Here is a 22,491-nt window from a genome sequence, read left to right on the forward strand (position 1 = left end):
GATACATTTACATCAAAAGGTTGGTTTGGTTGTGATTTAGATTTGATTTGTAATAGAATATTAATTCGAATTTTTATTTATATTTTTCCGTGATGTTTTATAAAAGAGAGTAATTTAATTTTATTGGAGATAAATAGTCGTGATTTCAAATCATAACTAAACAAACAAAATATGGTAAACTTCTCTTTTTTTTTTTTAACATACATTTATGAAATAAATTTAAATACTAACAATAACATCAAAGACATTGAAATACTATGCTCTATACGTTTGGCCTTGATATTAACTCAAATTAACTTAATAGTTTAAATTATAGATTTCATTAATTTACTTCCATACCTTCTTAACTATGATCAAATTTGAGGAAAATTGCAAAAAAAAAATTTCCTCTATTTATACTCAATTATCACTGAAAAAATATATTTTACACGTTTACCTATTCACGTGAGACCTAATAACAGAAATAAACATTTGCAAATGTGTGGGATATAAAGACAAAAGTGATTTGAGTATACGTGGAGAATTAATTTTATTTTATTTTTTGCAATTTTCTCCCAAATTTGAATATGAATACATAAAATTAAATTTTAAAAACACAAATTCATATTATTTTCATTTTTAACAACACAATACAGCAAGTAAAGCATACTAGTAATGAATTCTAATTCTGATTCCAATTTTTCATCTTTTTTAATGACTAGAACTAATAAAAACTAGCAAAGATGCAAAGATAGTATTAGGTAATGGGTTTACGGTTTAGGTTAATGGTTTCCAGTTCCAATATTTTCAAGCTGATTCCAATAAGGTAATGGTGTATGCATTTCTTATGTATTTATAAGATAACGTGCTTGAACAGAAATATAAGTGATAGATTGATAAATAGTAGAAGATAAACAGCAAAAACCTAAACTGTAAAGGGACGTACCTTAAATGCTGCTGAAAGCTTGGAGTGTAATAATCTGTTGCTTGGTTAGAATCGTAAAGGGAATCCTTCACTGCAAAACTTCATCCAACCACCATGCACAAGCCTTGCTGTTTTCGGACATAGATCAAATCATTCGTCTATAAAATGGAAACCATATCTGGAGCAAATTAAACCAAAGTACATTATTAAGTGTTGACACAGATGAAAATGAGTATCAAACCATTCTCCTTCTTTGTTGCACTGCAGGTTGTTCATCTGCTGCTTGTTGCCCGCCTCAGTATGCTCGAGAACGCCTATGCTCAAGAACCCAGTAATGTAATGTTCTTTCCTTTTGATTGTTCCTTCTCCACTGTAATTCAGCGGTAAGGGCAAGGAGAGTGGTCTATAGCATGCTGATTATGTGCAAACCACAGGTCTACATTGTTTATCTAGGAGCCCGACAGCACGATGACCCAAATCATACTACAGAATCACATTATGATATGCTTGCTGCAGTGATGGAGAGGTAATCAAGAAAGATAAATCAGCAAATTTGTTAGACATAATGGCATCTGAGGTTATCAGAAACTGAAATCATACTGTGATCGTTTTATTTAATAATGTGTAGCAAGGAATTGGCACAAGAGTCCATGGTGTACAGTTACAGACATGGCTTTTCAGGATTTGCAGCTAAACTAACAAGGCCTCAAGCACAGCAGTTATCAGGTAAGATACCAAAACTACAACAGTATGTTCCCCAATTCGACAGAGCTATTAGCTTAAGGATCTCACACATATGTATGACATCAAATTTCGCTAGAGGAACCTAGTTTTCTAGCTGGAAAAATTGGTTTCTAATGCATATATATGTCCGCAGAACATCCTGATGTAATAGGAGTAATGCCAAACTCTCTCTACAAGCTACAGACAACCAGAAGCTGGGATTATTTAGGTCTGTCTTCACAGTCACCGGATAATATTCTGGATAAAAGTAATATGGGCGATGGCATTATCATCGGTGTCCTAGATACAGGTAAGAAGTTATGTAGAAGTACCCCTTGTAAGTCTATTGCTGCTTCATGAAGGCAAGTTACAGTTAGAGAGGGTTGTGTACCTGCAGGGATATGGCCAGAGTCGAAGGCTTTCAGTGATGAAGGGCTGGGAACAATTCCTCCAAGCTGGAAGGGTTTCTGCCAGTCCGGTGATCAATTCAACCCTGCTAAGCATTGCAACAAAAAGGTTATTGGAGCGAGATGGTTTGTTGACGGGATTCTAGATGCAATCGGACGGCAAGTTAACTTGACACAAGAAGGAGAATTTGTATCTGCCAGAGATGCAGATGGACATGGCACTCACGTTTCCAGCACAGCGGCTGGTGGTTATGTGGCCAATGTCAGCTATAACACTGTTGGTCTAGGGACTGCAAGAGGGGGTGCACCCCGCGCTCGGCTGGCCATCTACAAGGTGTGCTGGAAGTTGCCATCGGGACAGTGTGCAGCAGCTGATATTCTCAAAGGTTTAGATGAGGCCATCAAGGATGGAGTCCATGTTTTAAGTCTGTCTATTGCAGCTTCTTCAATTCCTCTGTTCTCTGAAGTGGACGGGCGTGATGCCATTGCCATAGGCTCCTTCCATGCTGTTCAAAGAGGAATCACTGTCGTGTGTGGAGCAGGCAATGAAGGTCCTTCATCACAGTCTGTCAAGAACACGGCACCATGGATAATAACTGTTGCAGCTAGCACCATGGATAGATCATTTGTAGCACAAATCACTCTAGGAAACAACAAGACCTTTCAGGTGATTAATTGCAGTGTAGATGATACCTCGTGACGCTGATTTTGCAGTAGAATATAATTACTGAACCCCCAGGTGACATATGAGCCTTGCAGGGTCAGGCTATCCACACCAGTAATGAAACTAGCGCCAGAGGCCTGTACTACCCTGGCGATGTTGATGGGCGGTTATCAGCAGGGTAGCTTTAGAGGAAGTTCTTATTCCGAGTTTGAGAACCAAAGTCAATCATGTTTGCAAATTTAACACTTCCACATTCATTTCTACAGCGTCTGTGAAGCTCTCCTCCTCTCGCAGCGTCGTACTGCTGGAAAGATAGTTCTCTGTTTCACCACAATATCCAGTCCAATAGTTACACAATTGGCATCATTGCTAGTTAGAGCAGCAGGTGGTGTTGGTGTAATCGTTGCCAAGGCTCCCAGTGCCATTGCAGGACAGTGTGATGGCGTACCCTGTGCAGAGGTTGATTATGAGGTTGGCACCTCGATCCTTTACTATATGCGGTCCTCCAGGTAGTGCATTTTGGTGATTTCATGCTGAATTCGATCATCATACTTATAGACTCCATAATCCTTTCTATATCTGCCCTGATCAGCAATCCATCGGCTAAACTAAGCCGCTCAACAACTTTGGTAAGCAAAGCTGTTGCAGCCAGGATCCCAGCTTTCTCATCACGCGGCCCTAACAGTATAGCAGCTGCAATACTCAAGGTCATAATGGAAACCTTCGTATAACCACAGCATTCCTTCGATTTGATCTTAAAAAGGCATAGCTGCAATCTCATTTACCAATGCATTTGCAATATAAAGATGTCTCTCAAATCCATTTTCACAATCCTGTTCTCCCACCCAACAGCCAGATATAGCTGCCCCAGGAGTGCAAATAATAGCTGCAACCTCTGATCGCGATGGATCTGCAGAAAGAGGTTTCACTATGCTCACAGGGACATCCATGTCAACTCCTCATATTGCCGGCATTGTGGCACTTCTCAGGGCGCTACACATAGAATGGTCCCCAGCTGCAATCAGATCTGCACTCACAACTACAGGTAAACATTTCTATTCCAAAAACAATTTATGCATAACCAATGTAGCCCCTGCCTATTACCATCTAACAAAATTGTTACTGAAGCTTGGACTACTGATCAATACGGCATTCCAATCTTCGCTGAGGGTGACACACAGAAGCTTGCTGATCCTTTCGATTATGGAGGAGGAATTGTGAACCCAAATAGAGCTGCCTGTCCAGGGCTGGTATACGACATGGACACATCAGACTATATTAGTTACCTTTGCAGCATGGAGTATGACAATTCTGCTATCTCTCGGTTAACAGGGAGAACTATAACATGTCCAAAAACCTCGTCAATTCTAGATGTAAACTTACCTTCCATAACTATTCCATATCTCAGAAACTCAACTACACTTACCAGGACAGTGACTAATGTTGGACCTGTAAACTCCATATACCATGTCATAATAAAACCTCCCACCGGGACATTTGTATTCGTCAACCCTCCCATACTGATCTTCAACTCCAAGGTCAAGAAAATCACCTTCGAAGTGACAATCATTTCAATGCATCAGCTAACTGCAGGATACTATTTTGGGAGCCTAATCTGGACTGATGGGGTACATGATGTCAGAAGCCCCATTGCCGTGAGAACTGCCATGCCTCAACGTCATGCCACAGCCATTTGAAGATTGTGCTTCCCCAAATTATGTGTTGATACCTATCATTGCTGTTATCTTTCACAAACTAATGCATTAAGCTGATCAGAGAAAAACTATCAAATTTTCAGGGCACAAGTATTAATAAGTAACAGCAATTCATACCATTCCATCATTATCATATTACACATGCCATACAAGCTAATTACAATCCTTCTCAGGCTGTAAGTACATAATGTGTCATTCGTGATGCAGAAAATAATTAACCATAGTTTAGAGGCAGGATCACACAGAAATCAAAAGCAGAAAAGACTGGTATCCTTGAGATTTTGAAGAAAAAAGGTTAAGGATAGAAGCCAAAAGGTTAGAAAGCTAAATACAATATCTGGGCTAATTTCTTCAACTGGTTAAGACTCAAGAAATGTGGCAATTAAGATTCAGACAGCAGGACAACAAATGAGCTCAAAAACCAAGGTAATTAACACCTCATTCTTTTGGATATATCTAAAAGAAGACAGAGTGGATCCAAAATAATCAAATAGAGGTCACAAATGATACTAATGGTTCTCAAGAATTCAGATGCATAATCATATAAAATTTCCTCTGCGCATTTAAGACAAGACAAGTAGCCAGTTCCTCCAGCTTCTGTCACTAACACTATAATAAAGTTGCACAGATCACTCAGCAAGCACCACAAATTTTAAATAGTCACAAGTGGATCACTGCTTTGGGGCTTCCTGGTGATAAGAACAGCCACCGAACAACACCTAATTATACAATAAGGAACCAACCGTTCGAAAGATGATTAGGCAGATCATAGAATCAGTAATTAGCTCGTACGGAATTCAGGCAGCAATTCCCAAAGAACAAGATAGAAATTACAAAAAAGGAAAAGAAAACATACACAGAGAGAGACAGGGCACAAGCAAATGCAAAGCTCAAAATCATCGCAAATGCATGCCAGTTGGTGACAAAACAATTACAGTAGTATGACAGGGACTCAACCAGCAACCAAGTGGGCACCGTCCTGCAGCAAACCTGGCCGAATTCCATTGCATCTGGTAAGATTTGTTTTGGGGGGTAAAAGCATAGATCTACACAAAGGACAAGTAACTTGTCCCTCATCCATCCAGGTGTCCAGACACCCCCTGTGGAACACATGATCACAATTACAAAGCTCCCGGACCTCATGCTCCCACTCTATACACTCCAAGCAAATGCTGCAAATCTTCAGCCCACACAACTCCTCCTCCTCGCACTCTTCCCGCCCGCGGAGGAGGGCCAAATCTCGGTACTGAACAACGGGAACTCTGCTCTTGATGGCTGCGGTCACAACACGCACTGGGATGGGGACAAGAGAAGGAGACGAACCGTCCAATATAAGGATATAGTCGTTGGAATTGTCCCCGGAATTAGGGTCCTCTTCGGGAGGAGGCTTGTAGAGGCCGAGATGGGTAAGCACGCCAATGAGAAGGAATCTGGCCCGTGTAACTACATTGAAGAAGAAGGAGGCGGTGACGATGCTTGGAATTCTGATGGCGAGGTAGAGAAAACCCATCGCGAAACTAACTGCGTCTGCGATGCAACGAGATGGGAGAATATCAAGGGAAGAAGATGGAATCAATGAAGAGAGAGAGAGAGAGAGTTTTGTGTGCAAATGCCAAAGGCCGAAGGCCAAATGGCTGTTCTGTTTCTGTACAGTGACTTAGCCTGCAGTTCTGTACAATTATATAGCATTATAATATAATAAATAAATGGCAACTTTGTCCTGTTTACTTTTGTCGTTTAACAACTTTTATTATTAGGTCGCCATGATTTTAATTGCCATTAATCTTATTATTTGATATTCATGATATAGTTTATTATTTAAATATAATATTTATAAAAATAGATAACATGTTTTTATTAATAATTATAAATGTATAATAAAAGAAAATGAAATAAAGTGTAAGTACCCTGTAAATAGATGTTGGCTACTTTCCATAAATATTCGTTTGATAGAGAACATATTTGCCATATTAAGAATATAAAACATTTCATAGTACTGTAATTCCAACAAGTACAATGAATCCAAACATCCAAATTTTTTATATATAAATATAAATAAAAATATCAAAGTCAGTAGCTGACATAATAAAGTGCTACTGCTACTTCAAACTTCATTTAAAAGAAATTTTGTAACTGCTTGTAGGTGTGGTTGACATTAAAATTCATATAAAATCCTCTTTTTGTTCACAATAATAATTATTTTTTATTGTCCAATTAATTTATATATAGTAAAAAAGTTATTGACTTTTTTAGTTTATAATTTATTATTTCTATTTTAATAATTAGGAAAATTTTTTTTACCAATATAACTCAAATATATCGATTTTGATATCAATATAAAAAATTCATCCATTTTAGTTTCATTATAAGTGATTTTAATCAATTTTTGTCTTATAATTCAAAAATTAATAAAAATTCATGACGTTGACTAACAGGTAACGTGACAATTGACCTGAAACAACACAGTCATATACAATATACACGACTATATTGTTACACGAACGATAAGTAGCCCATGTACCTTCCACAAGTCATACTCGTATGTACAATTAGAATTAAGGCTGTGTTTCTTCAGGGGTTTTAAAAAATTTGAGTTTGAATTTAGTTTTTATTTGAATTATGAGTTAATTTGAATTTCGATGTTTCTTTTGTATTTAGGTTTTGTGTGAAATTTGAAAAATTTTGATAAAATTGATTTGGCGAGTAATAAATATAATAATATAAATGTGTATTAATTTATATAATTTAATTATAACTTTATATTATATTTATATATATATTTCTAAATTTTTATCTATATTATAAAAAAACTTATCCTATACAAAATTTTATTATAAATTTATATTTATAATTTAAATTATAAAAAAAAAAAAAAAAGAAAAACATGTCAGCTTGCACAAAGGTTGTCGGGGGCAGCAAAAGCGGCCCGGTTTAACACCTAAACCCGGGTTATCAGTGACTCCACATAAGTTTTGACCTAAACTATACTGCACCTAAATAATTTATATATAGTATTTTATATATAATATAAATTAATAACGACCGCAATTTAGATTGGGCCTGGCGACCCGTCCTTTTCCGGGGGCCTAAGGCCAGTTATTTTAACAAATTATAATCTTTATAAGATTCTTATCCACTTCCGGAATATTCCTATAATCTATCTAAAAGGAAAACAACATCAGCAGTGTCCATGTCACTATAAATAAATTTAAAAACAAAATCAAAACCGAGTTCCGAATTGTATGTTCATAATTTCAAGGAAAAATTTCTTCAGCAAAATTATAGTACGCCAGGAGAGAGAAACCCTAATTTCTTTTTAAACAAAAAGGGGGAAAATTGAATGCATCATCCATCATCGTTCATCAAAGAGCTGCGCTGGCAGGCGAAAAGTGGTGAGTTGGCGTGAACGTTCCATCGTGTTTCTGTTTTGCATTATTGTTGGAACGGCGCAGTCATAAGAATCTGGTGACGTTTTTGAGGCGCAGAAGTTCCGGGAACCTCCTCTTCCGTTGGGATTGATCGATACCTTCGAGATGTAAGAGTTTCTGATGATTGGAACTGTTCTTATTCGTTCGTTTGTAATTAATGTCCGTCGGTCGGTGTAATGTGCGAAACTGTTTTCTTCGATTGATTGATTTCTCATTCGGCTGCTGGGGAAATGGAAGATCTAATTTTTATGTTTTTGTTGATTTTCGATCGGTTCTACTTTCGTATTGTTTTGATCGTTTTCTGTGTTTCCATCATATTCTATCCATGCATTGTGCAATATATATATTATTGTGATTTCGAGAAGAAAAACCAAAGAATGCCATTGCGATGAAACTGTTTATGTATGTTATTTGGGGATTGAGTGTATGGTTCTGTTCTTATTGGTTCGATGGCGATCACTTCAATTTCTGTTTCCAACATTGGATATAAAATTTTTTATGTTCTTTGATGCTGTTAGGGATATTTAAAATCGTTCCATGGTGCTATTGAAGCATGTCTGTATATTAGTTGATTCATGATCATATGTCTCTGTTCAACTGGTATTGAACTTTGATAATAGGTTTGAGTTTCTTCTTCCCCATTGCCATGGATGTATAATTGGAGCATCCTTTTATTCTTTCTGTGCTAGATCTTTTGTTGGTGTTATTGTTAAATTCATCATCCCTGGTAAGTGGTAAGCCTGCATACGAAATGATTTACAGAGATAACTTGTCAAGATGTATATGAATGAATCTATGGTTTTATTATTTCCCTAAATCCAATATGTGGAGTAGTTTACACTGATGTTTTTCTTGTATATATTCAGATGGAAGCTTGTAGTTCAGATATCGAAAATAGGGTACAATCTATGGAGAGGGCCTTTGCTGGAAGCAAGGCATGTGCCGGAGGATCGTGTGGTTTCTCTGATTCCAAGGCCAGTTCTCAGGATGCACAGGAACGGTCGACATCCATTAGAAAACTCTTGACCGCAGTTGTTCTGTGTGTTATTTTCATGACCGTTGAAGTTACCGGGGGGATCAAAGCCAACAGTCTTGCAATATTGACCGATGCAGCTCATCTACTCTCGGATGTTGCTGCTTTCGCCATCTCTCTATTTTCGATATGGGCTTCTGGATGGGAAGCTACTCCACGCCAAAGTTATGGATTTTTCAGGATCGAAATACTGGGTGCACTGGTCTCGATTCAAATGATCTGGCTGCTAACTGGGATCCTAGTCTACGAGGCTATTGTTCGACTCATCCATGATGAGGGCGAAGTTCAAGGCTTCTTGATGTTTCTGGTCTCTGCATTTGGGTTATTGGTAAACATTGTCATGGCCATCTTGTTGGGACACGATCACGGGCATAGTCATCACGGTCATGACCATAGCCATGGGCATCATGAACACGGGAGCCATGATCATAGCTCCGAGGACAATCACACGCATGGAAATGGAGTTAGTGTCGTCGTCAGGTCCCATTCCCACAGCCTGGGAAATACTGACCACAATGAACACGATCATGGAATCGATGGGAGCCTCAGCCAGCCTTTGCTCAACGAAAATGAAAATAGGTTGCGGCAAAAGAAGCAGCAAATGAACATAAACATCCAGGGTGCTTATCTTCACGTACTCGGAGATTCTATTCAGAGCATTGGGGTTATGATTGGCGGAGGCATCATTTGGTACAGACCAGAATGGAAAATTATCGATTTGATCTGTACCTTAATTTTTTCAGTAATTGTTCTGGTCACAACTATTAGAATGTTGAGGAACATTCTTGAGGTTCTAATGGAGAGCACGCCGAGGGAGATCGATGCAACGAAGCTTGAAAAGGGTCTGTGCGAGATGGATGAGGTTGTTGCTGTTCATGAACTCCATATTTGGGCGATTACTGTCGGGAAAGTGTTGTTAGCTTGCCATGTGCAGATTAAGCCCGAAGCTGATGCAGATTTGATGCTCGACAAAGTCATCGACTATATCAAGAGGGAACACAACATCAGCCATGTAACAATTCAGATAGAAAGGGAGTAAGTAGAGTATGACTGACCTGAGTTAGTAGTAGAAACTATAGCCTATGGTACGTTATCCCGTAGTTGGCTTATGTAAGTTTCGATTTTTCTTCTGGCGTCTGCATTTTGTGCTTTACTGGCATTGCGCCGTTGCTGTCATTGTCGTCGTTGCTCAGCTACGGAATGAAACTTACGATTTATTAGCATGCTGATTTTTAGTTATACATCTATTTTATTATTATTTTTTTTAATGACGTGGGAATTCTATATATTTGATCGTAAAAAAATACAATGGATGATGAAACCGGAGCCAAGACACCTCGCCTAAACGACAATCGCAGGCCACCCTTGGCACGGTCTTGATATCGATCCATCTCAAATTCACAAGCTATTATTACTTATATAGATATACAAAACACATCTCGTGTATGAATCCATCGATGCACACATTTTCTAATCCTCGGCTCCTCTTGATCCTTATTCGTCCCCCTTGCAGGACCCGAGGCTCCCCACATCTTTAATGTTGTACGTAATTTTATTATCTATATCTATCTATATATACACATCTACCATTCTTGATAGATTCTTACTTCATCATACACAAACGATCACACTATTAAGTTCCCTAAGTGTTGTTGCTCTTTGAGCTTAGGTGATTTGAGATATCGAAAGGCAGCAAAGTAAAGTATGAGCTCGACAAGAAAACCAGTCTCATCATGGTACTACTACTACTACTGCACAACATTATGCATAGGCAAAACACTTAATAGACACATATATATACATACATACATACATGTACGTACAGGTTGATCGCATCCTCTATTCTTCCGTGGTATATCCTGACAACTACGGATTCATTCCTCGTTCTCTATGCGAGGACAACGACCCTATGGACGTGCTAGTTCTCATGCAGGTACCTGTAATTATGAACAAAAAAAATGATTAAAACATATACACATATATTTGTATATATGTACACATACAAGGATTGGATTGCCCTTGCTTACATTTCCATGGCCGGAACCAGTTGTTCCCGGGTGTTTTCTTCATAATTCTTAAATAAGGAAGGTCCGACTTATTACTGGTCTATTTTCTCTGACTTGACTCAGCTTGACCTACTTGAGCCAATAGGGCTAATGCCAATGATCGATCAGGTAATGAAACAACAAATCAGCTTAATTAGCTAGATCAAACATCATACAACAAGAAATAAATATGATGCATGAGGTGAATTTGTATCAAATAGGGAGAGAAAGACGACAAGATCATTTCAGTACATGCTGATGACCCCGAGTATCGCCACTACACAGACATTAGCCAACTCCCACCCCATCGTCTCACTGAAATCCGGCACTTCTTCGAAGACTGTATCCTTCAAAAAAAGTGCTTTTAAATTCAACAAAACCAGTGGTGTGTTTTTACCTTAACAAGCATAAAATATTTCAGACAAGAAGAATGAGAACAAAGAGGTGGCAGTAAACAACTTTTTGCCTTCAAACAACGCTGTCGACGCCGTTCAATATTCCATGTGAGTTTCAAGTTTAGTAATTAACTAGTCATAGAGAATGTAATGGTGCATACTGGTGATTATTGCAGGGACCTTTATGCTGAGTACATTCTGCAGACATTGAAGAAGAAGTAAATTTAATTAGTAATGAATAGTAGGAGTTGTAACTTGGAAGGAATGGAATATATACAGCTACAGCTACATTTGGTTAGTCAAATACATACAATTTGATTCTTAATGGAAAGGTTAGTTTTCCACATTGATTCTGTTCATATTTATGTGGTTTTGGGGTATAGTTTACTATATTCCACAAGATAATTTTCTATTTTTATTTAAAAAAGGAAAAAGAACTATCAAAATTACACCACCTAAATACCGAACCAAAAACAAAAGCAGCAAACAAAATGGGATGGATGCATTATTATTTCAGTGAGAATTTATATCAAATCTCTTATCAGTGTTTATTGGAGGTGTTAGGAAAAAATGCAATAAAATGATTTTAGCATAACATACCATGGTTGTTGATGCATGGACCAACTTTTAATGATTGCCCATTCTGCTGCTTTCTCCCATACTTTTCTCACCAACAAGCTTGGATGGAGCACAGATCTCATCTAACAAAATATTATCAACATATATATTACATAGGTGTATACAACACATAGTTATCAATCTCGGATAATTGTACGTAATGTACAACCTCTAAAATGCTATAGCAGAATAGCGATGAAAAGTATGACTCTATTTAAATATTTAAGAATATATATAAAAAAATAACAACAAAAACACATAAGAACAATCTACAAAATAAATTTCATAATCATCATTCAAAGTAATAAAAAGTCAACAAAAAAGATATGATGGCAGCTCTTAAATAGTTGTATAAACAAAAATAGTTAGATCACTATTGTTTGATAGTAAGATATCAAAGCTAATCAGATTAAAAAAAAAAAAATCCTCATGTTCACCATCCTCACCTTTTGTATAAATATTCTTCTTCTTCATATTCATCTTCTATTACCAAATATTTCTGTCCAGAATATAACGCCACTGTAAATATGAAAATTTAAGAGAGATATTATTAATATATAATTAAAAATATATTAGTAAAATTAATTAAAATATAATATAAATAATTATAAAGTAAGATAACTAATTAGCCTAATTAAAATTTTAAAAAATTATAAATTATAAAATTTAAAATATAATTAAAGTATATAATCATTTTTTAAAATGCGAAAATGACATAGGATATGAGATGAATATAAATGAAAATTGTAACCTAATATGAGGAACGAAGGGACAAGGGAGTAATAATTGTAATCTTATATTATAAAATTTCTACTTTCTCAGTATTATACTTCGTCCATTTTGAAAGGTAACATTTATTTTTGACGCGAAAGTTTAAAAATAATAGTATTTTAATTGTAATAAGTAGTTAAAAGTAGTGTCAAGATAATTGGAGATTTGGATTTTGGATTTTGGATTTGAATTAGTAAAAAACTTTGAATTTGAATAATTGTAGAATGTTATTTATATACGTATTGATGCGATATTTTGAATATAAAATTAATTTATAGTATAATATAAAGAGTAAAAAGTAGGCGATTGATTTGATATATTTAGAAATAAAAGTTTTAGTTAATAATATAAATTTTGTAAAAAAAATTATCAGAATAATTATCAACATATTCAGTCAGACAGCCTAAATAGATTAATCCAAAATATTCAAACTTAATTAAGATACCATATTCAAATTTATATGTGATATATATATATAGACTATTTTTACACAACAATTGAACTATATATGTATATCTTAAAATCATTACATCAAATATCTATTTTTTATTCAAAATATAACATTTATTAATTTAAAACGCAACATCCTAAACTTAATTTTCAATCAAAAATCTTTTCAAATCCAAAACACCAGTAAACACCCCATAAATAAAATAGTGCTATCAACCCTAACAATAAAATAGCTTATCGCCCATAACAGAATTACATATTCTGCTATTTGGTCCTCTAGTCTTGCTAAACAGACATAAATATATTGTTAAATGTACACCAAAAACAAACACTTAAAAGGCAAAGCATTAAATGGGTAAATGAGCCACCCCTTTATGAGAAATTGAATAAAATCCGATGCTATCTATGCCTATGCCTATGGCTATGGGTGACAAAATAGAGGGGCGGCAGGGCAGCCATCACCACTATTCCTAACCGCTAAAAATTGCCTAACACATTACCAATTCTTTCCTCCTCATGGGATAGATAGATTATTAGATATACGTCACTATACAGAGAGAGAGAGGGAGAGAGAGGGAGGGGCAAAGTGCAAGTGCAGAAAAGGCTAGGGTTAAGCATGTCTACCTATGCCCTCGTCTTCAAGTTATACCTAAGACCATAAACAATGGGTTCTTCAGTCTCCTCTTTTTCAGTCACGTCATCTCAAAAATTCATCAAGAACCAATTCAATTTCTTACTTACATAACTAAACTTAGGGTTCTCCAAATTTCTTTCTTTTTCAAATCAACAAATTTATTATTTCATTTAATATAAATACATTATGTATACATTATAATTATTCAAAAAATATTATTCCCTCCATCCAATTTAATCTATAATTATTTTTATTAAATTATAATTATTTTTATTAATATATTTCTAGGTAATTATACTGACAATTTAAGTGGAACGAAAGGAGTATAAAATATTTAAATTTATAAAATAAAAAACAAAATTTATAATTTTATATATTATTTAATATTTCTATATTCAATTTTACAAAGAAAAATATCTTTAAATTTGGCTAACAAAAAAAATATTAAATAAAAATTATAATATAATTATATGGTATAAATATAAGGTTGGAACCTGCCCTTCTTGCAGGAGAACTATTCTTGAGTTTTATAAAAATAATAATATAACTATTTTTTTTTCTTTTTATAGTAAAAAAAAAAAAAGAAGCTAATATGTTTTTATTAAAAAGAATTAAAATATTTTGTAATAACATGAAAAAAAAAAAGAAATACTTTATTTTTAATTTTATTTTCTCATGTGCCCATTCTTTTGCTGTTCTTGCAAGGCAAGATAACGGTTCCTGGGTTGTGTTTTTTATTTTTGAAAATTTTTCCATGTGGCACATGGACTGGGTTCATTCTCCAATGTTAAGAACAGAGCATTGGAGATCCTCTAAGCAAAACAGACCTATAAAAAGTCAACGAATGAATGGCCTGCTTTCGAGACTAGGGGCTAATGCTACTTGTTTAAAAACTATTGTGGGCTACCAGAACTAGGCAATGTCAAACATACACAATGAATGAGAATGTATACTAAAAAGAGTGTGAGTGTGTTGAGGCAGGCAGATTAAATGGGATAGTTGATAAATCGGGGCAGAGATCGTACCTGATTTTATGAGAACCGTCCTAAGCTCCTACTGCTAAGTCCCTTCCGAGTAGCTATTGCTTGAATGCACAATCTTTGACTAATGGAGAATGGAGTTCTATTAGTACATCCACACTTGCTTCAAAGAGATCGCTGATTTAAAAAGTTTTCGGTACCTGAGTCCGGAGTCTTGAAGGCGTGTCGATATGGAGTCGGAACATGATCATTTCAGGTCCCTGGATCAAGATCTTGTATTAGATATAATGTCGAGGCTTGATGGCTGTACACTTGCAGCCATGGCTTCGACATGTACTTGTCTGTCGGATGCTGCGAGGGAAGATAGGTTGTGGCAGAAGATATGCGGCGACACATGGCCTTCAACCTCGAATCGACTGCTTCGGGTCCAGATTGCATCTTCTAACCAAGGAGGTTTCAAGAGTTTCTATGCGAATGCCTTTCCACTGATCTTGTATAAGGCAACAAGAGAAGCTTTGGAAAACATTCCTGCAGGTTCTGCAAATGACACAGAGCCATCTCCCTGGGATTTCATGTCGTTAGTTGACATATATTTCAAGGGGAGCATTATTTGTTCCAAGGTCGTTGATGGCATAATGGAAAGTACATATGGTAATTGCAACGACAATGTCAAAAGGTTTTTGTGCTACCCGTTTAAATTAGACTTGCACAGTGTTCATAGTCCAAAAGATTCAAGCAATTATTATCAAGATTTTGGCAGCTTGGAGGATTATACAAAGTTACCTCCGGATGCCTTCAAGGGTTATGAAGACAGAGAAGATGCATGCAAAGAGCTTCTTCAAGACCTCCGACTAAGCTGGATTCTGTTTGACAAGAGACAAGGAAAGGCTGTCAATATCTCAAGTTGGAAAGCAAGATCTATTTACCGGAGCAACCCTTCTGCTAATGGCTATGTACTTTGTTTTGGGTGCATAATACCCATTGATGACGACAATATACTAACTCAACCAGTGGCAGAGTGTGTGATAACCGCTAAATGCAATTTGATGATCAAGCAAGGATGCATAAAATGGAAGGAGATCACACTAGTGATTAAACAAATAGATGGGTCACATCTTAATGGGGAGCGAAGCATGGTCGTCATGAAGCAGGCGACTAACTGTACCCGAAGTATAAATCACTGCCTGGTGGAATTGGGCTACCAGCAATTCTACAAACTGAAAAATGAACTGAAATGGAGGAATGAGCAAGAGGAGTCATCAGCTAACATATTATCAGCAGTGACTGCAATAGTTACCCTACTGGGTATTTGCTATGCCTGTGCAACACTGTTCTAATACTTAATAGTTTGTGACAAGCTTTGTTCATAATTATGATAAAACATCATATTTGTATATACAGATTTAAGCATCTATAAGAGCCATGTTATAATTTCTATGAAAATTTTAAGCAAAAAAGTAAGTTATTGGAAAAAGATCACATAATAGCAGCAGACATCAAAGTAGGAAAACAACAGATGCAGTGCATAATACCTCACAACACTAATGTGCCATATCATTTATGTGGCTAAACTTGATATCCTTATATAATTGACATTTTCTACAATAACAATTGACAACTAGAGAGATATATAATTATTTAAAAAAAAAAAAAAAATACAGAGGAATTCAGGGTCTTGCAGATATCATTTACATGCCATATCATTTATGTGGCTAAAATTGATATCCTTATATAATTGACATTTCTTCAATAACAATTGACAACTAGAGTTTAGGCTCGATAACATGGTATTCTTCTATGAACTCTTACATCAAGTGTTATATATAGCATACACTGAAACTCCACCAAAGCAACAACCCAACCAGTTAAGCCGATTTCAACATTGGTTAAAGAGAGTTGTAGCAATGATTCCTGTGCTAACAGATTATGCTTCTACTGTGAACAACCTTCTCAAACCATTCATTAATACCCAAACAAATAGTTGAGGGTTCTCTCTGATGAATGTAATTCAGGAGCCAATACTACTTGATGTCACAAATCACATATAAAGAGCTGAGTGATCCGTAACAGTTTGATATTATCATTTATGTCAATAATGTGCAAATATTTTTAGAAAGCTCTCCTATAACAACTTCAAAGATAAGTACTGTATCGTAAGAAAGGTTCCAATTTGTGCAATTGACTAGGAAGTTTTCCAAAGAAAGCATGAGTAATGACCAGTAAAACAAAAAGGATTTACGTTGACATGTGGTTTAGTCTTTGATCGCAAAGGCCTTCAGTTTGCCACAGTGAAGCCGTAGTATTATAGACTGTATTAGAGTAAATCCACAATTGCATGTTGCAAAAAATCTTGGGGCCATTGTATTAAGGTTTAGACAAGGGTGTTGCATTCGTTGGTAGTTTCAAAATGAGTAGCTTTGGACAAATTACTTAATCTGAGGGGTGAGGAGTTTTGAAGGTACACACTACTGAGCACAAAATGCTCTGGAAAGGATCCTTGTTGATATATGGGACTAGTCCTTGATTTTAAAAGCTTTGATCTTCTGGAAAGGTGTTAGAATGTTCCACAAAAAAGACACCCAAACAAATGCAGTTCTGCTCCTAGTTCCTTGGTGGTCACTATTTCCTTAGAATATTACCTGTTACTTTCTATTATTGTCAACTCAGTTTTAAGGAGTATCTAGGGTTAGTGAATATTCATTCGGCGCCATCGTGTTTCGGACAGCATTTTGGCTGGGGACACGCTTACCCCATAATTATTCTTTCTTTCAGTTACAATCAATAGAACTTCTTTTTTAAGTCCTATCCCTGGCCTGTTGGATGAACCATCCAAATATCTAAAGAATGACAAAGGAAATTGTGAACCCCAAATGATGGCATAGGTTTGTTGTCACATCTGATGGGTTTTGAAAAGATCTAGGGTTCTTAATATTCCACCACGCATTCTGTAAATTTAAATGGAAGGAATTCTAAGCTCAAAGAGTAGCCTTTTTAAGAGCACTTTACTCTACCATCAACCAGTCCACTCTACCCAGTTTTTAATGGTGGCTATGAACTAGCTGAAAATGTATTGAAAAGAGTTTAAAAAAGGCTACGACAAAGTACTCAAGCAAATTTCATGATAAGAAAAACAAATAACCAAAACATAAATAACATATAAGCAATTAAGGAAAATATTTCTTTTTCAAGTGTGGGTATGGTAGAACTCCTTTTTTCATTTAGTAAAAGAAAAGTTTACTATAGATTCTTCTGTAGCCTTGATTTGCTCGTCATAGACCTGTATTTTATTAGCATGTATTTTTTGTGCTTTTGGTGATATGGTCCGTATCTGTGGTCCCTGTTGTCCAGAGACAAATAATTAATAATTTAAATGAACAATTTGACGCATTCTCGCTTTTAATCTTGTAAATATTTTGAAACAGTTATCAGAACTTTTATAAAACATAGGAAGGGAATTTAAAGTAGTTACAGTGGTGAGGTTAACAAGAGTGTAGATGGCATGGGTGTGAAGTTAAAGGCATATGGGCAGGGCCTTCTCATGAGACTGGTAAAGAATAAATGCCTCGCAATCTTTCGTCTGCCATTTCTGACCTGACACGAAAATACCATAAACCTAACTCGAAATTGGAGTGTTTTGAGTCCAAGTTTTCATGGCTTAATGCGAAAATTAAGTCAAACCCGCAAAATTCATAGTATATATCTAACTTAATCATATTCCTGACCTAGGCATTTTAATTTTTGAAGACCTGATTAAAGATTTGAAGACGAGTGCTAGGAATAATGTAGAACTGATTCCATCCATTCATTCTCATGCAATACTAGACTTAAAAGATAACTTCACTTATGATCTATGTAGAAGAGCTAACAGTTATACGTGAAGATTAAGGCAGGGATGTCGGTGGCGGTGAACGAATGGCCATAATCAAGAACACTAAAGCATCTTTTGATTTGCAAATCTTTAACCCTACCATAGATAGATATGGATGCATCCACTCTTGTACGACTAACTTCACAAAACGATTCCTACTTTCCTACAACAACCAAAACAATAACTAACAGAAAGCTCACGCACCACATTCCACAAATTCGAATGCTACAACACCGCCACATCCCCAAAATTTATCAACAAGAAGCCCAAATCCGTCTAAATTAAGAAGAAAACACGTATCGGCCATTGCGCAGCAACATTTCCTCTTAAAACATCACCTGTAGAAACTCATACCTCGGGGAACGGACGAAGCAGATCAGATCTTCAATGACAGATTGACAACGACGACGCTGTTCAGTAGGAGTCCATTCTTCTCCCAACCTTCAACCACGCCCTAAATTCATGCGCTGAATTCGGGCCGCCCAATTATTTGGGCAGGCCCAATTCCAAATAAGCATTGATTTGGAGCGTACACTCGCTCTTAAGAGATCATTAATTAATCCCAACGGATCACGATAAAATAGAAGAAATTTAAAAATATATATATTAATTATGTGTGGATATATAATTTATAAATAATAAATAAATAAAGAAGAGAAACAGGCTAGGAAATAGCTGTCCCTAGGGGTAGAGTGGTCCAGGATCTATGCAGAAAAAGGGCATGCATGCGCCATATATGCACATCAAATCCACCCATGCTTACACAATAATTATACTTGATGACCTTTAATCCAAGGATACAATAAAAAGGTTATTGTATTAAAATAATTTTTAATTGATAGGTTTTTTTTAAAATAAAAATAAAAATTATACTAAAAATAAATAAACAGAGACATGACTGCAAAGAAACAAACCCCCTTGAAATTAATTAATTTTCCATAAATTGAAATATTTTTGGCAGTCATAATTAATTATATAGTCTTATATAATGTGCAAAATATACTGCATAGTAGTGACGTCACAGTGGTCCCTCTCGGTGACGAGATTAGCATTAATTGACTTGTAATTAATCATCAGTAAATAGTTAAATTAATGATATAGTTATGTAATAAAATAAACCTTAGATTCGAGCAGTTTGCGTTGTGTCCAGTGCGTGCTCCTTACGATGTCGTTTTAATTTTGACCGGGAGGGGGGGTGGGGGCATTATGAAAACGGTGTCGTTTAGCGTATGCAATTTCAATGTTTCGGAAAATTTGAAAACTACACACAATTCCGTGTTTCAGTAGCCTCACAGTCACTCAACCCATCGTCAATCTACACATATAAAATATTCTTTTCAAATCCATTTCGTAATAATTGTCACGTGCTGATTACACGTCTGGTCTTGATTTGGGACAATTAGTTATTACCCCAAAATATATGTAGTAATATAATTTACGTGTATAAACAATATATATAAATTATAATATATATATATTTTTTTTATATTTATATTTTGCGACATGTGTTTGAAATTGAAGGTATCCATCCCTATCTGCATGCAAGATTGGGTAGGTAAACTCAATCCATCATTCCATGTCTCATGCAGAGTCTCCAGTATCCTACAAAGTTTTATATTACTGGTATATAACGTATACTCCCTCCGTCCAGCTAAAAAATATATATTTTTCTATTTTGGGACGTTCAATTACAAAGTAATCATTTTATTAAATATCCTATTTTTTTTCATAAATACTCCTACTTTACATCACATCATTACTTTTATACCAAAAAAGTAAGGGCAAAAATATCATTTCACTACTTTTACCTACCCACTATAATTAAAATACTATTATTCCTTAATCTCCGCGCCAAAAGTAAATGTATACTTATTTTGTGGACGGAGGGAGTATCATTTTGTAAATTCTACTACATTCGTCCGACTCTAAGGATCTCATGTACTTTTTTGCGTAATAATCTTTAAATATTAATTATTATATTACAAATTTTAAAAAATTACAAAAATATTTCTATTAGTGCTAATAAAAATACATTTGTAAAAAAAATTATACAAATATAATAATATTTTTAATATTAAATACAATGAAGAGAGTACTCTATAATTTATACACCACCTTGTATATGAGCATAATTATTTTACTTATCTCTGCCATATCTAAACTGATGTCTAATTTTATTTTTTTGGTTGTCATCCAAAAATATTATTTTGTACTTTTTATTTTTTTCATAGTTGTAAAAAGATTTTTTTTTTTTCTTTTATTTACTTTTTTTAAAACATGTGTCCAATCAACTAAGTATAATTTTACATAACAAGTCTCGTAAAGGATGATCTGGTGGTACTGGAGAGTCAACTTATGACTGGTTATTTCAAATTTCGACGCCTGTAACTTGTCTTGTCGAACCTAATTTGTATAATATTAAGTTCGATCGGAGGTTTACCCAATGTGCACTTTCGGATAGCGGCGACATATTTTCACGTTATAAAAAAAAATGACAAAGAAATTATTAAATAATATATGGCTTGTGAAAATGATATCCCACATGCCTATTATAAATACCGCCATTCCAGTTGTATATATATATATAGATTAGTGAAATTCGATGTTTTCTTATTTTGAATGGAAATTAAGCATTGAATATAATAGAATTAAAAAAAATAAAATAAAAATAATAATAATAATAATAATTAGATAAGTAACGAATAACATACTCAATCAAGAAGGTATTGGCACTGGCAGAGCAGGAATCAAATGTATAATTGATTTAGTTACTGTTATGTGGGTGACAAAAGTTTTTATTTAAATTAAATGGCAATAAAAGTTAATTTAATTTAAGTTGGGGGGTGCAATAAATAGTAGTACGTGTAGTAGTATGAATTAATGAAAAGGAATGATTGAGGTAGCTAGGGGAAAGGGATTAGTGCACGAGGCACTGAATTGAATTAGCTACACACTAGCTACCTAGCAACCTAGCTTCATGTGCAATTTTAATTACCATTATTGCCCAATTAAATTATTCATACTAATAAAAAAAAAAAATAATAATTTCTTGCACATAAAATTCAATTTATTGATACTTAATATTGTATAGATGGGGCCACCAATTTAAATAAAACACTGGTAAATTAAAAAAATAATCAATTAATATTAGATAATTAAGTCCATGACTAAGATTAAAAAAAAAAAAAAAGGACTAATTATAGAAATTAAAGCAGTATAAAAATCCAGCCCATATATATGATATATTTATTATATATACGTGCTTCAAAAAGTAGGGTTTCTGCGCTTGTCATATTTATGGGTCCCTAAATGCATGCATGTCTGCATATATAATTCATTACCCTTTTTTTTATTATTTAATTTTTTTAATAAAAAAAAATAATAATAAAGAAGTCAGCAATAATGGAAATATTCTTTATTAATAGGTTGAATTACAAGCAAATGGAGAAAATGAAACACAGGAAAGTACATATCGAAATAAATAAAATTAATAGCAGAAAGGGACCTGGAGTTAATGTCGATAACCTACATACATTGGCAGTCACAAAGATAATTAAAATTGCACTTGATTTTTTTTTTTTTTTTTTTTTTTTAAACGTGGACATCATATCCAATTATCCACACCCGGGTCGGGTCGGGTCGGGTCCGGAGAATATAATGCACATAAGTCGAAAATGTCGGCTGGATTTTATTCATCTGTAATAAATCATTGCTTTTGGTCGATTATCCAACTCCATCCATTTAATTACCTAAATACTAAAATTTTATTTTATTTTATTGTATTGTATTGTACGTACTTATTATTAGATGAGATTTATGAATAATTAAGCAAGTATTTGGGGACGACAAATGAGGT

At 34.9% G+C, this 22,491-nt stretch overlaps 5 protein-coding genes and 1 long non-coding RNA gene across 6 annotated transcripts; 4 read left to right on the plus strand and 2 right to left on the minus strand.

Annotated features, from left to right (window-relative positions):
* Positions 1-284: 284 nt before the first annotated feature.
* LOC127240163 (uncharacterized) lies at positions 285-2,167 on the minus strand. Its single transcript, XR_007836304.1, has 3 exons — positions 2,019-2,167; positions 1,146-1,414; positions 285-1,032 (listed from the first exon to the last, which is right to left on the minus strand). It is a non-coding gene; the product is annotated as an uncharacterized LOC127240163 (long non-coding RNA).
* LOC127240161 (subtilisin-like protease SBT3.5) lies at positions 1,039-4,517 on the plus strand. The gene is made up of 10 exons (XM_051258665.1): positions 1,039-1,240; positions 1,339-1,430; positions 1,533-1,630; positions 1,782-1,937; positions 2,025-2,701; positions 2,794-2,876; positions 2,965-3,207; positions 3,291-3,405; positions 3,551-3,743; positions 3,827-4,517. The coding sequence occupies exons 1-10, from the start codon at positions 1,127-1,129 to the stop codon at positions 4,393-4,395; spliced, it is 2,340 nt and encodes a 779-aa protein (XP_051114622.1). The 5' UTR covers positions 1,039-1,126; the 3' UTR covers positions 4,396-4,517.
* A 571-nt stretch (positions 4,518-5,088) lies between these two features.
* Positions 5,089-6,072, minus strand: LOC127240162 (brassinosteroid-responsive RING protein 1-like). The gene is made up of 2 exons (XM_051258666.1): positions 5,270-6,072; positions 5,089-5,132 (listed from the first exon to the last, which is right to left on the minus strand). Exon 1 carries the CDS (start codon positions 5,921-5,923, stop codon positions 5,366-5,368), a length of 558 nt encoding a protein of 185 aa, XP_051114623.1. The 5' UTR covers positions 5,924-6,072; the 3' UTR covers positions 5,089-5,132; positions 5,270-5,365.
* A 1,595-nt stretch (positions 6,073-7,667) lies between these two features.
* Positions 7,668-10,094, plus strand: LOC127240282 (metal tolerance protein 1-like). The gene is made up of 2 exons (XM_051258856.1): positions 7,668-7,948; positions 8,708-10,094. The coding sequence occupies exon 2, from the start codon at positions 8,708-8,710 to the stop codon at positions 9,911-9,913; it is 1,206 nt and encodes a 401-aa protein (XP_051114813.1). The 5' UTR covers positions 7,668-7,948; the 3' UTR covers positions 9,914-10,094.
* Positions 10,095-10,687: 593 nt separating this feature from the next.
* On the plus strand, positions 10,688-11,536 carry LOC127240474 (soluble inorganic pyrophosphatase PPA1-like). Its single transcript, XM_051259181.1, has 5 exons — positions 10,688-10,807; positions 10,959-11,048; positions 11,141-11,261; positions 11,341-11,422; positions 11,491-11,536. Exons 1-5 carry the CDS (start codon positions 10,688-10,690, stop codon positions 11,534-11,536), a joined length of 459 nt encoding a protein of 152 aa, XP_051115138.1.
* Positions 11,537-14,970: 3,434 nt separating this feature from the next.
* LOC127240283 (probable F-box protein At2g36090) lies at positions 14,971-16,183 on the plus strand. The gene has a single exon (XM_051258858.1). It carries the CDS (start codon positions 14,998-15,000, stop codon positions 16,102-16,104), a length of 1,107 nt encoding a protein of 368 aa, XP_051114815.1. The 5' UTR covers positions 14,971-14,997; the 3' UTR covers positions 16,105-16,183.
* Positions 16,184-22,491: the final 6,308 nt, after the last annotated feature.

This window comes from Andrographis paniculata, unplaced genomic scaffold (assembly GCF_009805555.1).
Source record: "Andrographis paniculata isolate CXL003 unplaced genomic scaffold, ASM980555v1 Contig79END, whole genome shotgun sequence".
In the NCBI taxonomy this organism is placed as follows: Eukaryota; Viridiplantae; Streptophyta; class Magnoliopsida; order Lamiales; family Acanthaceae; genus Andrographis; species Andrographis paniculata.

Coding starts and splice junctions, on each gene's coding strand:
- LOC127240161 (XM_051258665.1), top strand. CDS start 1,127: ATGAAAATGAGTATCAAACCATTCTCCTTCTTTGTTGCACTGCAGGTT. Junction 2,877..2,964: donor GATGGGCGGTTATCAGCAGG/GTAGCTTTAGAG, acceptor TCATTTCTACAG/CGTCTGTGAAGCTCTCCTCC. Junction 3,406..3,550: donor TAGCAGCTGCAATACTCAAG/GTCATAATGGAA, acceptor CCCACCCAACAG/CCAGATATAGCTGCCCCAGG.
- LOC127240162 (XM_051258666.1), bottom strand. CDS start 5,923: ATGGGTTTTCTCTACCTCGCCATCAGAATTCCAAGCATCGTCACCGCC.
- LOC127240282 (XM_051258856.1), top strand. CDS start 8,708: ATGGAAGCTTGTAGTTCAGATATCGAAAATAGGGTACAATCTATGGAG.
- LOC127240474 (XM_051259181.1), top strand. CDS start 10,688: ATGTACGTACAGGTTGATCGCATCCTCTATTCTTCCGTGGTATATCCT. Junction 10,808..10,958: donor ACGTGCTAGTTCTCATGCAG/GTACCTGTAATT, acceptor TTCTTAAATAAG/GAAGGTCCGACTTATTACTG. Junction 11,262..11,340: donor CCGGCACTTCTTCGAAGACT/GTATCCTTCAAA, acceptor AAAATATTTCAG/ACAAGAAGAATGAGAACAAA.
- LOC127240283 (XM_051258858.1), top strand. CDS start 14,998: ATGGAGTCGGAACATGATCATTTCAGGTCCCTGGATCAAGATCTTGTA.